This window comes from Punica granatum, chromosome 1, assembly GCF_007655135.1.
Source record: "Punica granatum isolate Tunisia-2019 chromosome 1, ASM765513v2, whole genome shotgun sequence".
Taxonomy (NCBI): domain Eukaryota; kingdom Viridiplantae; phylum Streptophyta; class Magnoliopsida; order Myrtales; family Lythraceae; genus Punica; species Punica granatum.
The window spans coordinates 1350029-1377502 of record NC_045127.1 but is presented as its reverse complement, the minus strand read 5'-3'; the positions used below and the strand labels follow the sequence as shown (position 1 = coordinate 1377502).

The 27474-nt window shown below is 38.9% G+C and overlaps 4 protein-coding genes across 8 annotated transcripts; 1 reads left to right on the top strand and 3 right to left on the bottom strand.

Moving 5' to 3' along the window:
• Positions 1 to 1529: 1529 nt before the first annotated feature.
• LOC116187774 (trihelix transcription factor GT-3b-like) lies at positions 1530 to 5711 on the top strand. The gene is made up of 2 exons (XM_031516708.1): positions 1530 to 2015; positions 2363 to 5711. Exons 1-2 carry the CDS (start codon positions 1698 to 1700, stop codon positions 2918 to 2920), a joined length of 876 nt encoding a protein of 291 aa, XP_031372568.1. The 5' UTR covers positions 1530 to 1697; the 3' UTR covers positions 2921 to 5711.
• Positions 5712 to 6742: 1031 nt separating this feature from the next.
• Positions 6743 to 8621, bottom strand: LOC116187765. The gene is made up of 2 exons (XM_031516698.1): positions 7609 to 8621; positions 6743 to 7494 (listed from the first exon to the last, which is right to left on the bottom strand). Exons 1-2 carry the CDS (start codon positions 8444 to 8446, stop codon positions 7142 to 7144), a joined length of 1191 nt encoding a protein of 396 aa, XP_031372558.1. The 5' UTR covers positions 8447 to 8621; the 3' UTR covers positions 6743 to 7141.
• A 1691-nt stretch (positions 8622 to 10312) lies between these two features.
• LOC116189399 (omega-3 fatty acid desaturase, chloroplastic-like) lies at positions 10313 to 13325 on the bottom strand. Its single transcript, XM_031519055.1, has 8 exons — positions 12307 to 13325; positions 12107 to 12196; positions 11944 to 12010; positions 11736 to 11828; positions 11448 to 11633; positions 11263 to 11343; positions 11017 to 11154; positions 10313 to 10926 (listed from the first exon to the last, which is right to left on the bottom strand). The coding sequence occupies exons 1-8, from the start codon at positions 12834 to 12836 to the stop codon at positions 10738 to 10740; spliced, it is 1374 nt and encodes a 457-aa protein (XP_031374915.1). The 5' UTR covers positions 12837 to 13325; the 3' UTR covers positions 10313 to 10737.
• A 3193-nt stretch (positions 13326 to 16518) lies between these two features.
• Positions 16519 to 25996, bottom strand: LOC116191849. 5 transcript variants are annotated; one of them, XM_031520293.1, is made up of 25 exons: positions 25794 to 25996; positions 25208 to 25338; positions 24990 to 25074; positions 24418 to 24471; positions 24200 to 24291; positions 24013 to 24116; positions 23029 to 23104; positions 22077 to 22515; positions 21191 to 21202; positions 20973 to 21101; positions 20693 to 20887; positions 20505 to 20603; positions 20347 to 20419; positions 19594 to 19718; positions 19195 to 19480; positions 18882 to 19090; positions 18687 to 18811; positions 18354 to 18468; positions 17995 to 18050; positions 17797 to 17887; positions 17479 to 17701; positions 17316 to 17387; positions 17111 to 17208; positions 16962 to 17024; positions 16519 to 16833 (listed from the first exon to the last, which is right to left on the bottom strand). In XM_031520293.1, exons 1-25 carry the CDS (start codon positions 25845 to 25847, stop codon positions 16726 to 16728), a joined length of 3114 nt encoding a protein of 1037 aa, XP_031376153.1. In that variant the 5' UTR covers positions 25848 to 25996; the 3' UTR covers positions 16519 to 16725. The 5 variants fall into 5 exon arrangements, with proteins under 5 accessions (XP_031376153.1, XP_031376151.1, XP_031376150.1 ...); XM_031520291.1 differs by having other exon boundaries at positions 17111 to 17202; positions 20973 to 21311; XM_031520290.1 differs by having other exon boundaries at positions 20973 to 21311; positions 25794 to 25995.
• Between the last annotated feature and the right edge of the window lie 1478 nt (positions 25997 to 27474).

The following is a 27474-nucleotide window of genomic DNA, read 5'->3' as shown; positions in this document are numbered from 1 at the left end:
AAATTAAGGAAATATTACAATGATATAAGCTTTGGATTAATTGATATTATTTTTAATTTACGAGTGATTAATTAATTAATTGGATTATCATCATCATACAATATACATTAACATTAATTAATTAATTAATTGGATTATTATCATCGTACAATATACATGAACCACGGAATGCGCTTTGATGAAAATTATACATTCTTACAAACTTTGTTTGATTTAAAAGGTTTGACACTTATTTTCTTTATATAATATCTCATATTCAAGTCTTGTGATATGAAAAAAATTCACTATATGAAAGCTTTACATATTATTAGTGACCAACCGGCTAAATTCTAGATTAATTGGAACTTATTGAGTTTTTGAATAGAAAGTGGCGCGTTAAAAAAAAAAGTTTATACTTTCTTTATGAAAAATGCAAAGTAAGTCAGAACAATGCATGTATTGATATTTTTGGGTCACATAAATTAACAACATTTCTATTGATTAGGTGCAGTTCGATGCAAATACTTGATGATATCGACAGCAATTAGTAATTTCTACTATCGAGTCCATGTCATTACGTGGGAATCATTATCAGGACAGGGTAAGATTAGCAGTTGGGAATAAACTAACGTCCTATAATGGACCGAGATTTGAATTAGAGTTTCATTGATTAACGTCGCCCACCACCTTCGACATCGCTCTCGTAAGCATGACGAGCCATAGACGCACAATAAACAAATTGCCTTTTTCCAAAAGGGATAAATGACAGAATTTGTTGGTTTGCCTGGGCGGATGCACCCAGCTGATTCGCTTACCGCTGTTGCTCGATGTGGTGAGACTTGACGGGTGCATGCACCCGGATCATACAGAAGGTCCTCGGGAGAGAGAGAGTTTGCGCGTAGACAGATGAGACCGAGAATGGACTGCTGCTTGGAACAAGAAATTAAAGTAGAAATTATTAAAGCTATATATAAAGAAGATATAAATAGTAATACATTTATGAAGTGAGAGAGACACGACCTTAAATAAAACAAAGAAACTCTATCAAAAAAAGCAAAATAGAGAAAAATTAAGATACGAGAGGTGTGATGCAGTTGATTAATTACGTTTTAAATGTGTGTGAACATTTTATTAAATCAATATAGAGATTCAAAACATACTAAATATCCATGATAAGTCAGTCTCTGATCGAGGAATAGTTTTAACCAATATGTCGGATAATTACACCGCGTAATGCCACTGAGAGTAGAATATAATAGGAAGAAGAAATCTCTCAAAAAAATAATAAATAAAAGAATCACCAATAAGAAATTAAAGAAAAAGAGAGAGAGAATTCACATAGAAAATAATAAGTTAGCTTTTCCTAGCTTTCATTTTCAAAGATCTGAACGAATTATTATATATGTTTTTAAATAAATAATAAAACAATTTCTTTAACACCGTTGCTGATGAAGCTATAAAGGGGATCTGGAGGGAGATGGGAAATCCATAAAATTAATTAATATTTATAATTTTATTTTTCTTCTATTTGACGATCATTCACACCTTTCCATACCCATTCACACCACACAACCATATAAATCTCCCTTCCTACCTCTCTTCCCATCTTTCTCTCTCCTCTCATCTCATCCCATCATCTGATAAATCACAATTGCATTCCTTCTGGTGCAAGTATTTAACATCATCATATATAGACGCGCTTATATATATATATATTGATGATGGAGGGTCATCATAGTCATCACCATATTAATCCCCATCATCACCACCATCGTCCACAGCTGCAGCCACATCCGCAGCCGCAGCATGTTAACGTCGGCCTAGTAGATTCGCCCGCTGATCGGTTCCCCCAATGGAGCGTGCAGGAAACGAAGGAGTTCCTGATGATCAGGGGGGAGCTCGACCAGAGCTTCATGGAGACCAAGCGGAACAAGCTCCTCTGGGAGGTCATCTCGAACAAGATGAAGGAACTCGGATACAACCGGAGCGCCGAGCAGTGCAAGTGCAAGTGGAAGAATCTCGTCACCCGATATAAGGTATTAAACACGACGATTAAGTTACTTATTACTATGGGAAAACTCTTCTTCGTTGACCTAACCTAGCCGCGTATATATCTGTAATACATGTATCACACACAAACCCTTTCTCATTCATATAGCGATCCACTTGATTGCTTTGCTTATCATAATCTTTCCATGATATTTCGATCATGTATGATATATAGAGCGACTGGTAAATCTATCATAATTAAATTTCTTGCCAAAAAAAATCTACATAATAGGGTTTATCACTTATATTTAAGAACTGAAATGAGAAGCAGGACTTGGTAAAACCTATGGTTAACTGATAAAAGTAATATATATATATATATATGGTGCTCTAGGGATGTGAGACGATGGAACCGGAAGTTATGAGGCAACAATTCCCGTTCTACAATGAGATGCAGACGATCTTTGCTGCGAGGATGCAAAGGATGCTGTGGGCTGAGGCCGAGGGAGGAGCAAGCAGCTCGAAGAAAAAGGCATCGCAGCTGTCTTCGGACGAAGAGGACGAGAACGAGGATAGCGAGGGTGAGCAGAAAGCTAGGAGCTCTCGGCAGAAGAAGAAGAAGGCGAAGTCGGGCAATATGAGTGCTGCCTCAACTAGCAGCAACAGCAGTAGTGATAAGTTGGTGAAGTTGCTGGAGGACTTCATGAAGCAGCAAGTGCAAATGGAGATGCAATGGAGGGAGGCGTTCGAGGCGAGGGAGAACGAGCGGAGGATGAGGGAGATGGAGTGGAGGCAGACAATGGAGGCGCTCGAGAATGAGAGGATCATGATGGACCGGAGGTGGAGGGAGAGGGAGGAGCAGAGGAGGATTAGAGAGGACGCTAGGGCTGAGAAGAGGGACGCTCTCATCACGGCGCTCCTCAACAAGCTCAGATCAAGAGGAGACATGTAGCATTCATAGCAGGTGATCGATCCCTCTGAATTTCTTTTCCTTAATGAGTTAGTTGTTGACGGAAAGAGGGGAGACGAAGCAACATTAAGAGGTAATTTAACTTTGTTCTTCGCAATTAGTCCCCACAACCTCATGATCTGATCTCTAATTAAGATAGAAAGAAATTGTGAATTTTCTTTGCTGAGCTGCATGCAAAATTATTCTTTCATGGAATAATATTATGTCTCCTAGTTTTCTTCTCGTGCTACACTAAGCTGAGAAAATGACCATGGACAATTTCTTTGCTGAGCTGCATGCTAAATTATTCTTTCATGGAATAATATTATGTCTCCTAGTTTTCTTCCGATGCTACACTATGCTGAGAAAATGACCATGACCACATATTACTTAGCTCTTTTTTCGGTAATCAAACTACTCAACTCTTAGTTAGCTAGTTAATTAGTAGAGTTACACATCCACCGAAAAAAAAGTGGAGCGGAGTATACACACACGAAATATATTATATATGTAGTGTTATTTCACATCCGGTCGAGTTTGTAAATATTCCATACTAATCTCATGTGATCTAGAACGCCCTTATATTACATTTGCTTCCCTCGTATATATGTACATATAAGTAATAAAAGGCAACATATATGGACTCTCTAAACTGGCAGATAAAAAAAGCACGAGTATATTGTAACGGAAAAAATACATAAATATATTCATATTAAAAAAGTAATAATTATGTCAAACACATATTTGGATTAGCCTTCGTTACTGGTATATATTTTTAAGGTTATTAGTTAATTAATTGATCATGACATATGTTTAGTTCGCATGCCATGTTCGATTTGGTAAGTGCTTCTTTTCAAATTTCACAAGTATAAACGAATAGATATATAGAGTTCATAATAATTAGATAGGTATATTTGGCTTGTAATTGCATGTGATGTGCAAACAAGAATGAAACCTTTGTTTTGGCCCTTTCTTAATTACAGGACACCATCCATTAATATAATTTCTTCGAGAAATGACGACTTTTCTGCTTGTCTATCACATATTAGGTTCTATTTAATCATTGATCTTACATGGCATACATCAGAATTTTTAAAATCAATATTAGTTAATTTGTGAAATTAATAATTAAAGGCTTATTTTGAGGGGCTCCATTGCATTACAACTTGCATTTTTTGAATTCGCGTTATTGCATGGTTCTTCTCTCTTCCTGTTTCAATGCATGATATGCTCGTTTATTCACACACACTCACACACATATCGTTTACTTGTTTAATAATCATTAAATAAGTTCATTGATACATAAAGACGATTACATACTAATGGAACTAGTTTTTATCTTGAGGAAAATTTTGTATGATTAATTTTCTAATGAGATTGTTGATCATTTTTAATGAAATTGCATGGGGTTGAGCTAGATCGATCTAGAGTATATATTATTTTTCCTGGGTCGCTAACTTTTAATTTTTCGGCGTGAACCCTAGTATTCTGACCCCAACTAATTTAGTCGAGCAAGATCAGCCCATTAAGAGGTAAAACTCTTATAGAGTGGATTTTCTGCATTTACAAGGGCTTGAACCCTAGACCTTGCTTAAGCGGAAGAAGTGTTGAACCGCTTAAATCAACTCACGTTGATTGCTAAGATTTAGTTTTAGATCCATGATGACCTTAGTATGTAATTTGCAGTTCATAGTAATTGCATGAATATCATAAATTTGCATATGCATATCCCCTAGCTATCCGCAGCATGTGGTTTTGTGAACAAAATGTCATAATTAATCCATGCTTTTATTGTGTCTTTCCACTTTAATTAATATAACATGTTTACTAAACTTTCACCCCAAAAAGAAAAAGGTTTAGCTAGACTTCAATAATACATGCATGAACATATATATGTACTTACGAAACATAATGAAGGTTATTCATTATTTAAATTATAAAACAGAATCTGAGTTATTGACTTAATCTCGCCGTAAACTGTCTCCAGCTATATATCAGTTCATGTATATATACCCTCAAGAGCTAGCTCATTAACATCATAGCTAAATAATTGAACCCTAGCTAAGCTAGCTATCAAAAGCGACGAATTTTTTCCTTTTTTCATTTCTTTTTTTCTTTGTGTTCCTCTAAGCATCTTTGACGTCTCTCTGGACGTGCATGGGTTCTTAAAATCTTTTCAAGATTCGTCAAATATATCTGCATTTATATATATACATGCATGTGTGTGTGTGTGTGTGTGTGTGGTATGTTTAAGCTATATATAGCTCAATTATTTATAGATATATACGCGCGCATATATATACAGCTGTCGTTTGCAGGAATATTTTGACTATGTGTATCTATGCGTGTCTGATCAGCCTCTGAATATATATTTAGTCCGACAGAAGCTATACATGCATACATACATATACATTAAGTATGTATAAATGTGTGGGTGCATCACTTTGCCCCAGAAAGGAAATGCTCATCGATGTCAAAATTGGGGAACAGCTGAGTACGTTTCAAACCCAAGCAAAATTCGGAAACCGCGTGGGGTTGGATGGAGTGGAGGCACCAATTTTTGTACCTCCTTCATACGACCACCACAGGAGGATTGGATTCCCTTCCCTTCCACTCCACCGACACGGAACGAACCGATGCTATACGTCATTCTTAAAATGGAATGAGGCGCCACCTGGCATGCACCTATGGCCTACCTAACTACCTCCTTATACTTAGGATAATGTGCCATTGAGATGTTAAATATGTATGTATGTATATATATAAGTATATAGCGCTGTTCTGAGGTTCGTAAGATATTCGACGCTCTATAGAACTTCGACGGTTCATTTACTTTAAAAGGTCATTGGATTAGTATTGGGTCAATGATGAATTAAAGGCTACGAGGGTTTCCTAGATTCATGACATGGAATGTATAAAATGTATAAATGAAGATCTAGGATTCGGAACGGTTAAAGTATATGACGTACATAAATTTTACAAAGACTCGAATGGAAGAATATGAAAACATATACACACAATCAGAAACTCGTCTACACGTTGCTTCGAGACACGAGATTTCTCCTATAGATTCAGCATAAGAAATAAATGTACCAACAGCAGAAATGTTTGCATATATATATATAAACACATATTCAATTCGAACCATTTGTCTTGGACGAAAAAGATATATAAATTTTCACAAAAAAAAAAGAATAAATAAATTGAAAGACAGAAGAAGTGGGGGAGGAAAGAAGTAATGGGCTCATTCGGGTCGGGCCTGCTATCTTCGTTGGTATTTCGTCTTGTTGAAAATTCTTGAGCTCGCTCCAGTAAACCCGGGCCTGAGCCCGGCCCGCCCGAGACTAGGGCAACACCATCTATGCAAGTACGATTATTATTAGAATAAAACCAATTGAAACCCTTGATACTGGTCACGCGCAATTGTTCTTCCTTCGCAATTCTTCTTGGAAACAGGGGAGGAAATTCCACTGATATACAATTATTCCAATAGCATCCTCGAAAATCTTTTGGCGAAGGTCATCAGGTATGAAATTACAAAAAATACATGAAAGTCAAAGAGGAAATAATCAAACTTGATTCCCTAGCCAATTTGCATTCACGTTTCCTCCGTAGACATGTGATCCCGGCCCCCCATTCCTTAGCTAAGGAATTCCCGATATCCCGAAAGAGAGGTTCTAGCCATTTAGTATCGGGCTTTTCAAAACTTATCCGAGACTTTACTTAAACGAAACAAGCGTCGAATCGCTAAAACTAACCAATTTTGATTAAAAAACTATGGGGATTTAAATAACCTTCATGTGATAAAATTAAGAAGACAAAGCATGCATTGACTTGGGGCTTCGCGTTCGCATTAAAAAAAAAATGCGTTGTCAAATAATGAGGGACATTTCCGTACGTTAACATATAACCCGAGTTGTACCATCAAGACCGACATTTATGTTACAGTCGGATATACAAAGCTGGCGAGCTCTATTCGTACTAGCTAGGAATTTCCTTTTCCATTCCCCCAACAACTATATTCTACATGTAATAATTGAACCCAACCGAGAATTGCGAAAACTTCTGTGTTTCAAAATATTTGCGTCTTTGAAAGCTGGATTCCTTGTCCTACCTTCTAGCCCGATGACCAGGCAAATATTACAATGCTCACCGGACTATTAGGATTCGAACTGGTAGGGGTCGTTCTAATTGTGATCGATGTCCATCCGATATCTTGTATTGTTATGTTGCACAGAGATCGCCCACCAATTGTTCCAGTACCAGATCCAGGACTTGATGCTCAATTGTTGCAGAGATTTCTTCATACAACTCGCAGAAATGTTCGGCTTTGCCATTAAGATTAACCCAGTTCGAGTTCTTGACGATGTCTTCTTCTGTCAACCGGTAGACCTCCACGGCTACTGACAAACAATACTCGGTCTCTGGATAAGCAGTTGAGCTGACTGGATCATAGATCTGTTTTGCGGAACTTCCTCTTCTCTCAAAAGGATCCGAAACTCGAGCAGGTTGCAGGAACATTCTGGGCGGTGAAGAATTGTTTTTGGGACTCGAATTCACATTATAATCCTTGTCCTCTGCAGGAGTAAATATAAAGATATGCATCTTTGTTTATGATTTGGAAGGCCTGTGTGTTTTAGAGGAAATATTGTAAAGAAGACAACAAGCTGAGGCACAAGCGTTATATGTACCTTGTGCAGTGCTAGTTCCTAGCTCATTAACACACTCATCGAGGTCGAGAACTGAAATCGGACTTGAAGCTTCCGAGATGACGTCGCTCTCGATAGGCACGACGGTGACCCGCTTTGCTGCTTTCGCCTCCCTCCTCTTCTTCGTAAATTTCGATTCCGCCATCACTTCCTTCTCCTGTATCAGCTTCCCTCTCTGCTTCCCATTTCTTCTCCCACGCTGAGCCTCCTCCTTGCTTACCCTTTTTGGCTCATTTCCCAGCTTCGAGACTTTCCGTTCTTTCCCGACTCTCGTCCTTCTCTTATCCATGTGCTTCGGATTGCTGAGACCCGACTCCTGTCGCTTCGACTTCGACTTCGACTTCGCCCTCGCTTCCTTCTTTGACTCGTTCTCCGAGTCATCCAAGTAGAGAACAAGGAGGTCCTCGTCGTGGCTTTGGCAATGTGGAAGTTGCCGGACATTCTCCCGGAACGAGACCGAAGTCCGAACCCTCCTATGACTAGGATCAGGAACATGGCTCAAGTCGATCTCCAGCAAGTAGTCCATGAAGTTCACAGACCTGCTCCGGGGGACAGAATTCGGAGACTTCTTGAACTTCGGGGCCCAAGCAAAATCAGCCGGCAGCGTCTCTAGGCCCATGAGCCTCGCAACGATCCCAGGCCTATCAGATGACGATGCCACGACTTCTTCACCATGACTTCCGCGCTTATCTCGTTCTTCTTTCTGGACAGGTGCGTGATCGAGCTCCGTCGACGGGTAAGTTGGAATGCTGTTTCTACACAACAGATGGCGCACGATGCTCGAGAAACACCCAGAATTGGGCTTCCTGGAATTGGCCATCGCTCGGGTTTAGAACAATATCGTGAGGATTGGTTCTTGTGTTGTGTATATACAAGTAGGGTGAAGTAGGATTTGAAATTTATCCGGGAAAGCAATAGGTGCTATCCTATTATTCCTGTATGGATAATGAAGGGAAAAGAGGGCGGGATATGGATTTGGGTTTTGAATGAAATGATATCTAACTAATGGAACTTATTTATTTTATTTTGATTGGATTGTGAAGGGTACCGAGTTTGACGGGCGGCGATGTGGTCGTCGAATTCACATTATGGCGTGGGGACTGATGTTGACCAATAACTCCGTGGTCGCTTGGTTTCTTTACTTTTTTGGGGAATTAATTATTGGTGTTTTGTATTCATACATATTTATGTATTACTTTTATATATTATCCTGTCTGGAATAATAGTCAGCATATATATATATATATATGTGTGTGTAATGTACAGGGTGCAGCCGAAGTTGTTGACTTTATAGTTCACTTTCATGTTTTAAACTCGGTGGTCCTTGACGAGTTTATGAACCCCCCGGTCCCACCTGCCGGCTTCTTCACTATCATTCAAGAATCCATCGGAGCGTCGGCATTTGAATTCCCGGGTAAAAACTGAATTCGAACAAAAATCCTGACGGAAACATATATAGGTAAATTGGTTTATTTTTTTAACTTTCGATATTCACGACAGTATCAGATTTTTGTCTCGATTATTTGGACCGCAGATGGGACGAGAACAACCAAATCATAATGTACTGCAACGAACGAGAAGACCAGCCGGTTAGTCGTTAGTGTTCGTGCATGATATGATTCGGTTTCGGTCGTGACCCAATTTAAATACGATACCGAATCGGGTACCGTCCACCCCAATTGAGCTATCTGGCAAATTGAGGCTGATGAGCCACAGTGGGGAGCTAATGGGCTCGAGGAGTTTTTTTTGTTGGAATATTCTTTTTTGGTTTTGGGCCAAGGGCCCAAAATGTTGAGCCCATTTGTGCTTCATTGGGCTGACTTATATTAACTATAAGTTCTCGTTCAAGATTAAATAGCTCAAACCGGTCTCAATCGATATTCGGTTGATCAGGTCTCGTCCCGAGCCATTTTCATAAGGCCTATGAAATTGCGGAGAATTAATCTTGGTTCCTTAGCCGGATGGTGACATTCAAAGGATGTTATGATTGAGTTATTAAAAAATTTTCTAAAGTTTGACAGAATGGCACGACAAGAATAATCGTTTTACTGCTCTCGCTTTATCGGAAAATGTCAAAAAATATCTTCGCCCACGTTCCTGGCTTTCAATGAACGTGTAGAACAACAGTATGAATGAATGGATCCACGAATGAGGTTAGGGTACAATGGCCAGTCCAGTCCAGTCCAGTCCAGGCCACAAAAGCAATTCGCGTGGGGATATTACCTCAGATACATGTGAGCTTGCCGTTGCTGTAGCTCCTTACAGCCACATCCTCCTTCTCCCAGTTGACACGGATTTCCACTGCAAAAGAACAAAACAAAAGGCAAGAGGGCATAGATATTGATTATGTGCCAATGATCTTGACAGGGCAGCTGCCACAACATGCGCTGCACAACCTCAATTCGTACCGTTAGAATTGATGTATAGAAATTGATTGAATGCTGTTTAGCTGAAAACGTTGTTACGAAGACGATATATTTTTGTCCACTCAGGAGTAGGAGTCATGAATCACACTAATCCCATGCTTCTAATGGTCCCGCAGTCTAGCGCTAATCCCATGCTTACCATCACATCAACACCGACACAAAATCGCACACGAACTACCTACCTTTCATAGTAATCCTTTTTCGATCGTAATCAAACGAAACGTGAGTCGAAGTCAGCACGCCATCAATGATAACTGAAATTCAATAGACAACAAAGATCCCTAGTCCCATCCATTCCCCACTCCAAAAACTTTTTATGCAATTCAATGTCATCATCCGAACAGGTACAAGCTGAAGAGATGAATTCCCTCTTCCAATAATAGGCAGTTATACAACATCTCATTTGATCACAATACACGAGGACAAAGAATTGCCACCCGCATCTTTGCGCGTGGCCCGGACTATGAATAATCAGATGACCGTCTGCGATTTACCAAAGGGATATTCTTCTTCGTTATCCCCAACATCAGATGCATGTCCGTCTTGTTGGATTCGGTCCCGTCACAGTCAAGGATGAATGCGGGAGCTAGTGTAACAGGAAACTTTTCGAGATCTTAGTGACTCCATGGGCCTTCCTCCCCATTGTGGTGTTTTAACCCGATAGACGAGTTCTAAATCTCCGACTTCAATTTTTAGAACCGGAAGAGCAGCTAAGCTGAGGGTCAGTTTGGTAGTAAACAACGTCATCGGTGTCGCTAACGTAATGGTCCTTCTTCAAGCTCTTGATCAGAGCCCCTATCAAGTGGAACGGTAAGGGGCCTGATTTCTTCGGCTCCCTGTAGTATTGCCCGAGCACTGGTTTCGCTGCTTCGGTCTGGACATAACAAAAAAATATAGTCAGGCCCTACGGCATTCTTTTCGAGGGAATAAAGAATAGTCCGTGATGAACTACTATTATACTCACAGCTTCAACCAAGTGATAGTGAGGGATTTGAGGGAAGAGGTGATGAATGACATGGGTCCCGATATCATGGTGGATGTTGTTAATCCAACCGTAATCCCGATCAAGGGTCGTGAGCCCTCCTCTCAAGTAACTCCATTCCTGTCAAAAAATTCAAATCAGGCAGAATTCAATCTCTTGACGTTATTCCGACCACATTTTATGGGATATTAGGAGCTAAAACGCCATACTAAGGAATAAAGGAGGTACCTTTCCGCGGTACCAGGGTAGTTTCTCGTCGTGTCCGTGATGGTGCAGGTAGGTCACGAAATCGAGCCACGTGACGAAAATCTACAAGCATCCGGGGCAGAGTTCAATTACAAATCCGGCAAGCGCAAGTATTAGCAAGAACAGAACCAAACGTTCCAAGTCCGAGGAATGACAGAGCTGCTTACCCAATAAGGGATTCCGTAGAGCTTGAGAAGCTGAACAGGGCCCATCACGAACGAGAGTCCCACAAGCAAACCCACCATGGCCGTCCAGCAGGCGGTGGAAGTGGTCACATCCTTCCGCTCATTGGGCATGAAGAGGTCGCTGTCCGGGTGAAAGTGGGAACCAGTCTTCCCCGGACTTCTGCCCCACTGCAAGTCGAAATTAGTCAGCCAATTGAATCGGAACTCTTCCAAGAAAAAATTGGAATTTTGATTGTAAAGGAAGCGACTTCGGTTGAAATTCGGGCTTACCAAGTAAAAGGGGTAGGCAAGCATGGGGAAAGGAACCGTGAAACGCAGAGTCTTGGTGACCATGTCTAAGCTCCTGAAGATTTTCTCGGGCAGCTGCAAGAGATGAGGCAAGTCAGAGACAATGGATGGAACAGAACAGGAATTCTAACGTTGGACCTGGGCAATTTCAACATCCAGAGTTGAACGATCAAAGGGTGCGTTCACTCACAGGGTGCCAAGACTCATCGTTCTCGACGTGACCGTGGTTCTGGTGGTGAGTCCTGTGGCTGATTCTCCTAAGAAATTGGATTGGACAAATGCAGAAGAAGGGCAATCAGTTACATGTTCTGTCGGCAAAATTACAGAGCTTATTCGAAGAGAAGAGTACGTACCATCCATGGTAAGGAACAAGGATTGAGGAGTGGAGTAAATGTCCGACCACGCTGTTCAGCTTCGGATTGTTCGAAAAGCTTCCATGGCCGCTGTAATAAGAAGAACATGGACCAACGACACATTACTACAAATTCTTTACTTTAAAAGCCATCGGGAGCAGAGCTAGTAATGTGTATAGAGCTTCGGTAGATGGAAGTACCAGTCGTGGCCGAGCACGAAGAGGGCCCAGAACATGGTGCCCTGAGCGGCCCAATACAGAGGCCAAACCACCCAGTTGTTCAGGTAAGCGGCCCCGGCGGCGAGCGCGAAGACCACCACGACGTCCCTCACGACGTAGCTCATCGACCTCCACGGGTTCTTCACCCAGCAGTGCTTGGGGATTGTCGCCCTGATGTCGGACAGCTTGAAGGGCGGGGGGGCTCCGGGGTCGAACTCGTCGAGGCCTTCGATTATCTCCTCTGCCTGCCTCATCACCCTCTCATTCTTATCTTCTTGTTCGCTGAACGGGGCGACCCTCAACGGGGCGCTGACGCCGAGCCTCCACCGCCTCCCGGGGTGATCCCAAGATCGGATTTTGAGGGAACGGGGCTGCAGATCTCCTGCAGAGGCGGCGGCCGAGATTGGAAATCCAGCATTGTGGGGTCTGGGGAGATTGGATCTGGTAGGTCTGGGGAATATTTGGGGGACGGGTTTAAGTCCGCATTCTGATAGAACCCAGCTCCCCACCATTGTTGGGAGAGGAGAGAAAGAAGAAAGCTTTGGAATGAGGAAAAGAACACGTATGGGGGGATGAGAGGATAAAAAGGACGAAGAAACAGAGCAAGTGGTGAGGGCAGAGATAGAGAGAGAGAGAGAATAATATCTAATCTAGCTGAGAAGAATAGTTTATAGTATTATTGCTATAGGCTGAGGCTGAAACACACAACACTAAAGGAGGAGGAGGAGGAGGAGGAGGAGGAGGAGAAAGGGGCCTGATGCAATCTCCTGTTAATGGCAACCTCTTGTTTCTCTCTCTCTCTCTCAGTCAGTGAGATTCTGAGAACGGAGACGAGTTGTGGCGGAGAGGATATATCGGAGAGGGGGGTTGGGTTCTTGGAACTGGGAGCTGCTGAGGGAGCAAAGGAGTTATAATATAGGGGGCGTCACGGCAGAGAAGAACAGAGCAGAGCAAAACCAAGCAAAAAGGCAGGGTAGCAGAGGGGAGAGGCTTTTTAGGTTTACTAACGTAATAAGAAATAAAATATTCACCTTTTTTTTTTTTTTATACCCATGCGATTCCCTCGCTAGTGGTCGGTCCTCTCCTCGTCCTCCTTTTTTTTTTTTTTTTTTTTTGGTTTTAGGTCTCACTATTACCTTTCTCAGCCTCTCCTGGTTCGTGTGAAATTTCTCCCCAGCACAGAAGATTTGACCAACTTCGTGAACATTTAATTTAATCACTTTTAGGTTGCGTATGACAACCGCGTCGATGTATCGATAGCGCAATATTTATTATCGTGGTTCGATAAAGAGATTACTAAAAGTCGGGTCCGTTTCAAATGCGATGACCCTATCAGAATTATGGAAATTTGAGGCTGAATTTTACCGCCTTACTCATAATTACTATTGACTTAAAATACATCGCATTATAATACAAGTGGTTAGGCCTGCAACATATGAATAATGTAAAAACATAGTCTTGGTAGTTAACATATGCTTTGTTTGGTTTATTAGTGTGATTTTAAAATCATACTTTAACTTAATTCTATCCACAATAAAATAAAATAATTCATACAAAGTCAAAAAGTGAGTCTCATTTATATCACTTTTTTTTTTCACAACAAAACAAAATAACTCATACAAAGTCAAAGAATGGACCACATACATAACCATTTATATAACTCTTTTTCAAAATCAAAATCTGATTTTAAAATGTTACTTACAAACCAAACGCAGCATAAATTATGATGGTATTATAGTTAGGCCAGCATACATACAATACGTGAATAGTATTAAGTGTGTGAAAATCGATATTCTCGTGTGAGGAGATATTTGATAAGATTAATCTGATTGGATGGAGCCGAGCAGTCGTTCATTTTTCCAAACATATGTGGATCATATTAAATACATGATGATCAATATTCACATGTGAGGAGTTTGACGTATGATATAGTGAAAGTTCCTCCTAGCTAGTCCTTGATGTGGGATGATGAGGATTTCATGATTGAGCCATTGAGAGGTCGGTGGGACACCGGAGAGTGCCCAAGGAACAATGTGAGAAACGTGCCTCATTTTCCCATGCATCTTTTGGTTCTTGAGGCAAGCTTAACTTATAAAGAATTGCTCTCTCCTTTCTTTTCTCCAATTATTATTGTTTTCCCTAGCGCCCCCCAAAAATAAATAAATAAATAAATATTCGACTATGATTTACACATGCATCATGAAGAATTAGAAGATTTTTGCTAGGTTAGTGGGCAGATACATTCCGATCCACCAAAAGGTGCAAGGAAAAAAAAAAAAGGACAATTATTCAGAGAAAGGTGCCAAATGAATTCAGTTGGACGAATGGAGAAGAGTGAATTGTTGGTTGTAATGGTTATTACTCTCAATATAGAATTAAGAGATTATATATTCAACTCGTATATGTGAAACTTCTCATGAACCTTTTTATTACTCTCCCTCATTTCTTAACTAGACTTGTGCACGAGTTGTTTGCGACCAATTTTATGGATAGTCTATGAGGGTTTGGCAAGTATGGGGAGTGCGTCAGCCTTATGAGATAATGACGTAGAGATTAAAGAATACTCTTCATTGTCCAGGCACTAGTTTATTTATTTATTTTAGTTTTTGCCATTTTCTTGCTGAGATTGGACTGTGAATTTTAAAATTTGAAGTTAGATACGGAAGCACATTCAGAATTTAAAAATTATACGTTGAAGATAAAAGCAAGTTCTCCTACGGTCAATCGACCATGGCGTCGGCTAATTATAATTCAAGAAAAAACGACTTCACAATGAAGACCAAATGACCCACAAAGGATTAATATTCCATATTCTTTCACATTGACTTCTTCAGAAAAAAATAAAAATAAAAAATGGAAAAGGAGGAGAAGAATAAGAAGATATTCGTTCACATTGCCGAAGTGTTCCAACGCAGCCATGTTTACGAAAAGCTTTCGGGTCAACTTATAAGACCGTTCCGTGAATTTGGAAAAAATTTCACTCGTGCCAACTTATGTTAATAGTCCATCATGCAGCTGGTCTATACAAGGAACGATTGAGCTCGATCTCCTGGAGAACAAGACCATCGCCATCGCCATCGCGGACATTCAATACAAAAACCAGGGAATTTAATATAGGCACTCGTGCGAAGCCGGCGACTCCGTTTCACACAAGCAACATAAAATTGAGCTCCTCTAGGGATCTGACTTGTCAAGATTGAGACTTATATTCGCTTATCAACATCGCAACAGCACAACGGAAATTCTTTTATGCGCGTTACATGTTTCATGTGATGTATAGATCCCGATTTAGACAGCAACTTGCATATTACTTTAATTGGAGTCAACTCCATTTTGTTTTTTGTTTTTTTTTTTAAATTTCATATTCGGGCCAAAGCAGCAAGTAGTGACAATTTCTCGTTATGTGGGGGGTTCTATCAGTTTTGGGTTCTCCAAAATGATGAACGACCAAAGAAAAGTTGGCAGAGTGCATGCATTGCACATGTTTATAAATTGTAATAACATTGCAGCATATGTCCCCTAGCAGGTTTTAGCTTCGATGGCAGAACATAAACGAGATCGTTCGCGCTAACAGAATCATCCTCTTTTATTTTTCTTTCATTTTTTTTAATGGCATAAAATGTCCCTCTAACACTAGCAACAGAGAAATGGGTTCACTAAAGTCGAATTTCCAACGCACATAGTGTAAACTCGTGACAGCTTTATGAAGGCGGAACAGTTGAGAGATAAGTGTAAACTTCACCAAAAGCCTGAATTTTCCATTCCACCAAATTGGTCCGAAAATGGTATTTTGCACGTTATGTCGAGAATTTCGAATTATATGGTGATGTCCACACTCAGCAAACAAGACTGACACCTCCTTTTCTTCTAGCACTAGGGCCACTGTCTATTAGCATCATAACTTCCATGAATTCCATTTCCCACCAAACAGTGTGGCCAATACTGCAATGACTACCACTAAATCTTTCTCCTTTTACTTGTGCGCACAATACAATGGCCAAGCCCTGAAAAATCTCAGTGATGATAATGAGATATTATGCACCATGCGAGAAACATGTCCCCGAAAAAAAATTCTGATGATACTTCAAGACTCTTTGACAGTGTCAGTGGATCAGCGTATAATGATATGCTCAGAAGATGCATTGGTTCTTTGGAGATTTAGAGTATGGGAGTTTCGGATAAATTTCTCTGATATGCATAGAATTATACGGGTTGTAGAATTGCCAGTGAAGATTTTTCGACTCAAGCAATCAAAATCGTGGCTTTTCAGCCTTTGGTAATTTTACACGTGAATATTACCGTAACAAACACATAAATCGTCACTTATTCGCCCAATCAGGTTCGGGGTGTGCAACTGAAGAAAAGGTAAGAAGAAAGCTTATCGTGTTTGATGTGAAAGCTTCATATATGCCACCATTTCCGGTTTTCCATCGTCTTGACTAGTTCATTTGCTAGAGATGCGAAATCTTCAGCCCCACTCTGCAGCTCTGCAGTGCGCCTGCTGATTCTCTGTTGGAATCAACAGAATTTAAGTAGCTCAGTATAATGCAAAAAAGATTTTGACATTTGCAAGGGCAAGTATTAGAGGAATTCAATGATGATTTCTGTAATTGATATGAATTATTGATAAGCATGACCTCCAACTTCTCCTGCCTCTCTAGAAGCTTGTTTCGTGCATCTGCAGCAACTGAAGAGGCATCCTGCATGGAAAGCAGCAACTCAGTGAGGATGAATATTATTGGTGCAGAAGAACTAAAGAGGAACCGCCATGAATTTTCTGTATTACCTCGACTTTTCTGTATTTAGCTCTAATCTCTTCGACTGTCCTGATCCTAGGTTCAGAAACATCCGTTGCACCGTCAAATAGCTTTTCCTTCTCTGTTCCTTTAACGGCAGATATGAGGATTCATTATAATCTTAACTACATCTGTATACCAGACAATGAATTTTGCTAGAGAATATTGCAGACGTTTAAAAACATTGCAACTTACCATTCTTATTGTTTTCAAGCTTATGGGATGAAGCAGATGTGGAAGGTATAGGATCGTCTATGTCAATATCATCTAAAAGAGCAAAATAAGCTCTATCATCAGCATTCAACTAGCACAAAAATATGAGCGTAATGAAGCATATCAAATCCGATAAATTCCTTACCTATGCTAAGCTCTGGTTCTTTGTCATCGGTATTTGGAGATGAACTTAGAACATCTTGATTGTTCGATGCAGTTGGAGATGGATCTGGAAATGGAGACTTTGAAAATATGGCCTCTAAATTAATAAGAGTGGACCTGGGGTTCAGAGTAGAGTCTCCAGTTGGGGCTGCTTTCCCAACTTTGAAACCCTTAGCAATACCTTCGAGAATCCCTGACACAGCAGCCTGAAGAAATAATCCAAAAAGGGAAATCATAAAGGCCTTGGTTGTTTTTTGGAAAGGAAAAGAAGTTGACGAGGCAATTCCAAGTGTGAACCTGCCTTTTTCTTTTGAAATGAAGGGATGTTCAGTGCAGCGTCAGCAGCAGCAGCAAGAACCTTATCATGCAGACAGGGCAAAAATTCCAGAATCCTGAAAACACCAATTCAAAATGCTTCTATTTTGCATTTGCAACAACAGGAGATTGGATAAAAACCAACTCTTTACTCTTGTCAGCAAATTGAATGAGAGAATATTACCTTGAATTAGCTTCCCCAGATGTCAGAGATATGAATGCCAATTCTCCCCCATTGACCTGTTACAGCACCAGAATAATTTCATGATTAGTTTTCAGAAAATAAATGGAACTAAAAATTGAACTGGCAAAAACTTGTGAAGAAAAAAGAGAGAAAAAAAGGGACCATCCAGTTAGTAAGAAATGAAATTCAAGATGATGGTCGGGTCTATGATACTTTCTGCTGGCTGTATCATGCATTTTGATGGTAGGAGGAGAGTAGAAAGTATAAATTTCATGACTGAAGATAAGAGGTTATCTTAAAAATGCATGCCATGCACAGACGTCAAAATGTTAGATTAATCTAGAATAAGAATGGTATACCATTGCAATCTGCCCACAATCAGAGCTCATTGTCTTATCTATTTTTGCCTTGTAATTCCACCTCAGGATTGACATCAAAGAGCTTTCTCTCACCAGTTCTAGATCTGGCAAGGATCTGTCCAAATTGCAAATCATCAGTGTCAAACTTTGATGATTCAGACATATAGCTGAATGTGCCAATTAATCAACATGTTCCACCGTTCCAGTCAGAAACATAAATTGCATGATTCTCATTCTAAATATAAATTCATCTCACAGATGATATACCGGTTTTGACCAGCTACATGTACAGCCATGTATAGCAATAAAGAAAAAAAAAATCCAATTTTCTACCTGATTTCGATATCTCCAGTCTGGTACAGCAAAATCAGCCCGCATTCCGCCTCATCTTTCTTGAAAGTTGAGGTCCAGCAGCAACGCTTTGCATGTTTCACTTTGCATATCGTTTTATTATTTCCCTGATATAGTGTTTAGTTCAGATTGGTAGATCATGTAGCTTGATGAAAAATTATGGCAACAAATGAGAACCTGAATAACAGATTTTGTAGAGTAGAGCTGCAAGGAATCTTCAAGACATAATAAGACAAAAGAATCCAATATGCCATCTCCAGAATGTGAATCTTCTGAAGGCTGTTTAGTATCGTGAGAGTCATTTGGCGCTTGACCTTCTTCCGGTGTGGATTCCTTTGCAGAAGCATCATCAGGTGCTTGTTTTGATGGAGCTGACCGTTCTACCTCTGGCATAAAAAAGAGGGGAAAAAGAAAAAACTCAGTATGCTGCGTAATTTCATGCTGAAACCCAAGTCTTCACTAATTTATTTCCAATTAATACATTACTTGCCTATAACATACATGGAAATTGGACTTGATTTCTTTTTCAACTGTAGCGAACCAGAACTCTTCATCCTGCCTTCAACTATAAAGACTTTTGCATCCTTGGTCAAAACAAACAGAACTTCATCTGCAGGAGTCACCGGAACGCCAGTTTCCCTGTGCTTTGGGGTCTTAAAAAGATTACTTATGTTTGAGCAAGACTTCCAAGTCATTGAAATGACAGGAGAGCTAAACCCACGCGAACTGTCTGAGCAGAATAATGGTGAGAATGAATTCATGTCTAGCACATTAACCTGAAATTAAAATATTGTTGATGAGCCTTCTACAGAGAGTGAAGCAGAAGGCATATTATATATATTGCTAAAACAAAAATTTTAGAAAAGTAGTCCTGACTGATGATGCTCACCTGACCACACTGGTACCCCACAGCAAGTTTGCTTCCATCATTTGCAAATAGCAGCACTTGAACTGGTGATTTGAGAAGGGAAAAAACAGCTTTACAGTTTTCTCTTTCTTGAGGCAAAGCGTGCACTGCAGGACAATTTGAACTACATGAGCAAAAGAAGTTTCACCATTCTCAAATTTGACAATCTAGAGGCAAGGAGGTATGTCTGAGCAATCACCCATGTAATCAAATCTCTTCTGGTCCATGAAACAAAATTAGTAGAAATTGTCATGCGGCTATGAAATTTTACTGATTTGATGAAACAGTTTGCAGTATGTGAACCTTCATCCAAAGGATAATTATTAGATTCTTGTAAGAGGAATTCCCTTTTAGCTATTTTAAGTGTTGCAGCAATGTCTCCTTTCTGTACTTGAATAACTTGACTTATTCACCAAGGTTATCACACATTTTAAGTTACTCTTTGAAGTCCTGTTTCACGGTTAGCATAATACTGATTTTTTTATAATTTCACTAATATCATGAAAAACGCTAACAACCTTTCCCTGTCAACTGAAGAAGCGAGGAAAGAATTTTTTAGCAAGAAATAACTATATCGCCATCATTATAAGTCTAGAATGCCTTAAAAAGTTGATCCATCAATAGATTAAGACCAAATAATTTAAAATAACGAGACAAATAAAGTTCAGCTCCTTTTAAGTGGAAGTATCCAGCTCTAAGATGAGAAAATCACAAGAAGTAGCGTATGAAAATCACCTTCATGGTTAGAGTCTGTTACTAAGTGAAAGCTTGAAGTCTCTGTACTTTTCTTGAGATTATAAATGTAGACCTAGAGGTAAAGAAGAATAATAATATACTTCAGTATGTTGAATTGAGAATTCAAATAATCTGTACAAAAACAAAGCATTTCTTACTAGTCCACGATCATCACCAACAGCCAAACTTAGAGTAGAAATGCAAAGGTCTAAAGATGATACAGGAGCACTTGAATCGGCCACTTGTACTTCTTGAACCTGTGAACCACCATTTCAATTGATTGAAATGCACTTCATTCCAGAACAAAAAGAAAAAGTTGATCAAAATTGCATTTTGGAATATGTACCTCGCGCTGCAAAATGCAAATAGAAGACAATATTGGATGGGTAGCATCACATATCCTCACTGATCCATCTTGGTAACCTGATATGTATAGTCTTTCAATCATATGCTTTTTAGTAGTAGAGAGTTCCCCAGGCACGCCTCCAGTCAAGGGCCACTTAGTATTTCCAGGTTTTGGAATCGTCACAGCTGGGGAAGTCTATACCAGAGAGTATGAGAAACAATACAAGCCGCTAAATATCTGATAAAATAGTAAATGTTTGATGTATTAGAAGATACTCTACCTCAACCAGATCCGTTATTAAGCATTCACCAGTGGGTAGCTTAATAAGCTTGGCTACTGTCATAACTGGATTTGATGTCGGTATTACTGCTTCATACTCTAGCCCAGAGATGGTTGCTTTACCCTCTTGCTGAGACATTAAATTATAGAGGCAGGCATGATCATACAAATGCAACTTCCCAGGATTTGTCAATACAAAGACATCGGCATCGTGATTACCCCCTGGCATCCCTACACCTGATGTTAGAATCATATCGGCAAAAGAACCAGCTAATGTAACATCCGCACGTCCAATACATTTCAAAACCCCCAAACCAGACGACCATTCAAGATTCAAAACCTGCAATTAACCATCTGATAAGATTCTAAGATCAATGTCACAGTTAGGAGCATGAGATGATAGTATAAACCCCTTTGCAGCTTCACTCACCACAGTGAAAATAATAGCATCACACTAAACTATCTCAAATCAGAACCAGAAATACATTAGTTTATAAGGTCAGTATGATAAATTAAAAAGATAAAGCCCATAGAGCTCAAAAGCTTTTACATCCAATCTAGAAGCAACTAGACAAAAGGTTGCTGTATATATGTACTAAAAAGATCGAATGGTATAATTAAACGGGTATATAGGTAGCATAAAATTTAATCGGTACAAATCTTTGTCTATGAGGAAGTTACTTTCCATCTTCTTTTTCAATTGTGACGATTTATTTAATTAAAGTTTATTTTTGTGCTATGCGTAATATATATATGTCTATATATATAATGTAAAAGACTTTTCAACTTCGATGGCTGATAATATTTGAAGTTTCATGAGTAATGTGGCAAAATAATGGCATGTCATTTGTCGTACAATGGTTGGTAGGAATTTCAAAAGTCACTCAACCATAAGCTTCTATGTCCTACATGGCACCATCCTATGAGTTGCTTTAGCTTTTATAATTTATATAGATAGTGCAAACAAACTAAGCGGTCTTAAATGATTTCTGATGTCAGTTGTCATCTTCATTTGGGAATTCTAATTAGTAATGAAAATCAGAAACAACTCTAACATACCGAAACCAAATACTAATAGTAAATGAAAGAACGGATAGATTCTCACCGTCAAAAGTTCATCAGATCCTATTTGATCACCGCCATAGATAAAAAGCAACCCATTATGAGATTTTTTTAATGGAGACCACTGCAAGATGACTATGGGAAGTCTTCTTTCTTCCGATGATAATTGTAGTCTCACAACATTGCTGGACAGTGAATTAGCCTCTTGGGTTTTACGAGAGGAAGCATTTGATGTATTCCAGAATAATATATCTCCATCTACATATCCCACAGCAAGAACGGACTCATCAGAAGAGGCCCAGCAAAGAGCACTTATCTCTTTCTCTCCCAAATATTGCCCCGTTGGGTTATGCAATACTTCACTAGTGGAATCAACTTTTTCCTCCTTCAATTGGAGATCATTATCCCCACCAACAAAAACAGCCTGAGCTTCAGCAACATCCCAAAGAACAAGCAGCCCACTCTGGTATGCAACAAGTACTCTGCAAAATACCCGAATCTTTACAAGTTCAGCATACCGGAAGAAAGTGGCACCCCATGAAAATGGCTTACAGCTTTGATGGAAAAATAATAATGTCAAATATAAGGATCACCTGAAACACGCAAATGATAAAAATTGCAAGCTAGATGTGATTTGTGATTACTATTAAGGCTAGTGAACAGCAATAAATTACTTATAGAAAAAAGCCAAAATCGGAGAATAAGTTAAAAGAGAAAGTGGCCAATAAGTTACTTGCAATGAAACAAGTCGTAAACAAAAGAATTGAACGTCTATTTCACCCAAGATAAAGAATTGCTAATAAATACAGAACTGCAATACAAAGATGCCATGGCATGTTATGAGATAAGAAGGAAGCATTTACATATTGAGAACATTACAGCTAATAGTTTCTAGAGAGATGAACTAGGCGTCTAACTCAGATATAACATTATGCCTTTATGAATTAAGGCACAAAAACCAAAGTGGTTTCCGAAAAAAACTTTTTGTAACTTGCCTATTCCCCGTAGGACAATGTTGATGGAGAACTCCAACAATGGGACCGTGGTCTAAAGATGAGATTCCAGCAACATCTGTGAAGAGCAAACACATTTAGAATGGGATACCACAGGACTTTGCTATCAAGTTATACAAAGCAATTTTCTGCATAACAGAGAAATTTGTCCTATTTGATGTTCTTAATAGAAAATGATAAGAAAAGATAGATTGTAACAGCAATCTTCTTACAACACTAGTACACATTTTCAATTAGATAGTTTGAGAGTACCTAAAATATACCTAAACCAAGCAAAAAAAGCTCTTCATCTCTATTAATGTAATAAGTGAAGATGCGCAAAACAAAGAAGTATCAAGCAAATAGCACTATGTGCTTTGCAGTGCTAAAATGATAAAACACCATGGAAAAGAGATTGAATACATGTGAATTAGTTAACTGCATCAGATCCAATTTAATGCACCTCAGAAAGGAAGGGAAGGGACTATGATGCAATAGTTTGAGAGAACGAGAGCATGTTCATATTGGTGATCTCTTCAGTAAAATTACCAGGTCACATATGCTAGAATAGACCTATAAAAGAAAAAACCAAAGGGACATGCTAAAATATAATAGCATCCTCTTAAGTGTCCAGATATCAGCAAGATCTCTAGAACGTGCCGTCATCCAACCATTAAGAATTAGCAAGCTGAGTTTCAACAAGTATATGCTTCAAGCAATGAGAATCATCGCTATGTAGCAATATGGCAGATGAGATAAAATGCGGTTAGGACAAACAAGAAATAGGAATTTCAAGCAATGAAGTTGAAAAAATAAGTCATAATACTATTTTTCAAGGGATCAAGATATTTGTAGTCGCTTATACACTTATACTGCTTTTTTCTCAAGGGATCATAATGGACAAATTAAGTACCAAATTACTCATTCCTGGTAACAAATAACAAAAAAGCGAATATGACCTTAAAGAAAGAAAGATGGAGATATTACTGCCTATAGAACTTGCAGTTATATGATAGGGGAGTCGCAAGAGCTTTCCATCTTCAGCATCAAACTTGAGTACAGAGAGCGAACCACACTCATCGCCAATGTAACTGCATGTTGTAAAGGAGAACTCATGAACCGTGCACCCATGTTGACTTTTAATCAATGAAGTGAGGACCGATCACATACTTACATGAAGCTGGAGCCACTAATTACAGAAAAGGCTGTGATATTTGATTCCCACTGCAAGCAAGAAGCAGCACTCCGACTCTCTAGGTTCCAAACCTGCCAAGAATGAGAAGCAGTATTGAATCGGATTCATTTTATAGACCTAGTCAATACTTATAAATGGTGAAAAAGAATTGCAATCTTAGCGTCTAACCATCTACAATGCTGACCTATCAGCAATACCTGAATGTAATTGCCATTTGATAAGCTGACCAAGAAACACTGGTTTTGAAGAAACTGCAAGAGAAAGGTGAGGGATTAGTCTACCGCAGAATGATACTTAGGAGGCTACTTAATAGAGAAGCAGCAACCCAAGTAGCATTACCCAGCAAAGAGTACCCAAGTAGTGACAAAGTCATAGTCACTACAATATGCCATATAAACAAATCTCATAGAACTTCAAAACAAACATATAATTGTGACCCTGCAAAATTAGATTTCCCTGTAGTTTACTACAAACACTACGATATGAGGCAGAATGATGAGGAATTATTCGTTCCTTCACCTTACATCCATTCCATCGAACAGATTTACAATTCAGTCCTAAGCATTTATTTCCCTTCCTGCTGAAAGCATTGGTCCTAATGGTCAAGCAGGACAAGGTGTGCCGAAAAGTATCCAGTACAGCTCAATGTCATGCTACTGTTGCACAATTTGGGCATATCCAGATCCCATAAATTCGTGCATATTCACCCTCTGGGAACTAAAACATTACACGCATCCACATAAAATAGCCTTCATGGAAATGTGTATACCTCCAAGTGTTTGAAAGGCAGTTGGTCTGTGGATATAAGGAGCCCTTCAATACCATCACCACCAATCACTTTGATTCTGCCATCTCTGCAGAAAATAGTTACTTAAATCGATCAGAACCAAAGGGAAGTGCAAAAAAAGCACCTTTCTTCCCTTAGAAAACACTGCAAGGAAGACATGATTTTGATAATGATCAATAAGCTGATGGATTTTCACTCACAATGTTCCAATTGCCAAAAGTCTCTGAATGGGATCAAAAGCAAGAATTGATGCCGTAGATGGGATGCCGTAATGAATGTAAGCTTGAAAGTCAATGTCCTTTGATTCCAAATTACCATGATGCACGTTCAGCTGAATCATGAATAACAATAATTAGAAATGAGACAGAACATGCACATGAGCAAGTCAATGTGGATCGAGCATTTCCTAAAAAGCAATGCCTGTTATCTCAATTGAAGTCAACATAAATAAACCGTTGTAAATTTGCTCGCCAAGGCTCAAATTGGTCACCTTTATCATCGCAATTCAAGTAAGAAATTGATGAATCACTATTCAAACATTGGAGTTCGGAAACACAGTACTAGCTCGGGATCAAGTGCTATTAGCCAAGCAAAACGCTTAAACTGCTCAGTCATGCTGAAACGATCCAATCACTATCAGTTAGCGGAGTTCAAATTGCAAATTTCACACTGAAGCTCGAACTTATCGCTACTTGTAATCATTGAAGTGGAAAAACAAACAATGGAGATCGACAACGACGAGCAGCATTGAAGAAGAAGCAGAGCAGGCAGTAAAAATTAAAGAACCTGAGCATGGCCATGGTGCTGTATAGCCTTCTCTAGCAGGCGCTTAGCGAACATGGCGAAATCAGCTGCCGCCACTAAAGATTCGAGCTTTCTGAACGTTTCGGCTGCAGACTTCTTCGTCCTCTCCTCAGTGATCGAATCGATGCTGCTGCTGGCTGCTGCTCATATCGACGTTTGGTCCAATGCCAGCTTCAAAAAAGTCTTTTTTCTCTTTTTATTTAAAAATTATAGGGCTTTATTTCATTTCCTAATTTATATTTTACTTAAGTCAGCGCAACTTTATCTTTTTACATTTTTCATTTCTTCTAAAGTTCAATAATATAATAATTATATTTTTATTTTTTCTTTAATTATATAATAAATTTTATCACGCATTTTTTTAATAAATTTTTCATCTACTTTCACATCTATATATACATACATATATACATTCTTAAACATCACTATATATATTAACACTTATAATCATTATATAAAATTAAGTTTAATTGGATTTTTATTCGACTCGAAAACCAAATGCAAGCATAATAATGGAAAATGGATTTTAATTGGTTTTTTCCTTGAACCGCTGTAGAGAGGACAGGATCCTCTACTCTCAGGACTACCTGAAAACCGGGCCGAGCCAATAGCTGAGCCCAAGTTTGGTGTGATTCTCCTCGAGCGGGTCTGTTGGGCTGGCTAGCTGGCCCGTCCCGAGATTGGGTTCACATCACATGTCAAAGTAAGGGAGTTCCTTTTAATAATAATTAAATAAAAGTAGAGAAAGCATCAAAAGCACAGAACCATTTACGTATATTATTTTTTTTACATATATATACACACACAGATATATATATATATATATATATATACACACACAAGAAAGTAATCCGTGCATAGCACACGGCTTATACGAAACATGTCAATATGCTTGCAAAACGTTTGAAATGCATGAGTGCATGTAAAGGAGTTTCTCGATTATATGATTATTTGTGTACAATTAATAGGAGTTTTCAAATTTTTATTCTGGACAAAAGGAAACCATAGAAAATAACCGTAGAGAAATTCTAAAGGAAATGTGGATGAGGATTTTCCTTAAAGTGGACGTGGGTATATTTCTCTTTCTTTCTTAAATTATTTTAGCCTTTCCTAAAAGATAGGAAAATGATGAATGAATATTGCTTATAATTAAGTAAAACTTTAAAAATTAAAGTAGTACTTGCAGAATTAACAACGTTTCGAAGTAATAATATAAGAAAGATAAAATATAGAGGGAAAAGGCTAATTTTGGTCATCAAACTTACATAACTTTTTCATTTTCGTTACAAATTTTTTTTTTGTTTATTTTCATCCTAAATATTGAACAATTCGTTCGTTTCAGTTTTGTCGTCCAATTTTTCATCCAAATATTTTGAGAAATAAAAAATTTTAGAAAATTTTTTAAAAAAGGAATGAACATGCATCGCTTGTCAGAAGAGAAAGGAAGAAGGTGAGGGCAGTGGGATCCATCGATTACGATGGAAGGGGACTCGTTGGCGGCCGCCCATCCCTGACGGAAAGTGTTGAGGACAAAATGAAAAGGCAACTCAAGATTGAGGACTGGAAAGGGCTTTTCCTTTTTTCCTAAAATAAATAAATAAATAATATATTTATTTATTTATTACCAAAAAAACAAATCAATGTTAATGATCCAGAAAATAGG

Excerpts from the sequence above, each read along its gene's own strand:
- LOC116187774 (XM_031516708.1), top strand. The coding sequence starts at position 1,698 with ATGATGGAGGGTCATCATAGTCATCACCATATTAATCCCCATCATCAC. Across the intron at positions 2,016-2,362 it reads ATCTCGTCACCCGATATAAG|GGATGTGAGACGATGGAACC; the intron begins GTATTAAACACG and ends ATGGTGCTCTAG.
- LOC116187765 (XM_031516698.1), bottom strand. The coding sequence starts at position 8,446 with ATGGCCAATTCCAGGAAGCCCAATTCTGGGTGTTTCTCGAGCATCGTG. Across the intron at positions 7,495-7,608 it reads AGGAACTAGCACTGCACAAG|AGGACAAGGATTATAATGTG; the intron begins GTACATATAACG and ends TTACTCCTGCAG.
- LOC116189399 (XM_031519055.1), bottom strand. The coding sequence starts at position 12,836 with ATGGTGGGGAGCTGGGTTCTATCAGAATGCGGACTTAAACCCGTCCCC. Across the intron at positions 12,197-12,306 it reads TTCGTGCTCGGCCACGACTG|CGGCCATGGAAGCTTTTCGA; the intron begins GTACTTCCATCT and ends TTCTTATTACAG. Across the intron at positions 11,344-11,447 it reads TCTACGGAATCCCTTATTGG|ATTTTCGTCACGTGGCTCGA; the intron begins GTAAGCAGCTCT and ends GGATGCTTGTAG.
- LOC116191849 (XM_031520290.1), bottom strand. The coding sequence starts at position 25,847 with ATGTTCGCTAAGCGCCTGCTAGAGAAGGCTATACAGCACCATGGCCAT. Across the intron at positions 25,339-25,793 it reads AGCACCATGGCCATGCTCAG|CTGAACGTGCATCATGGTAA; the intron begins GTTCTTTAATTT and ends TTCATGATTCAG. Across the intron at positions 17,388-17,478 it reads AGAACCAGAGCTTAGCATAG|ATGATATTGACATAGACGAT; the intron begins GTAAGGAATTTA and ends TTGCTCTTTTAG.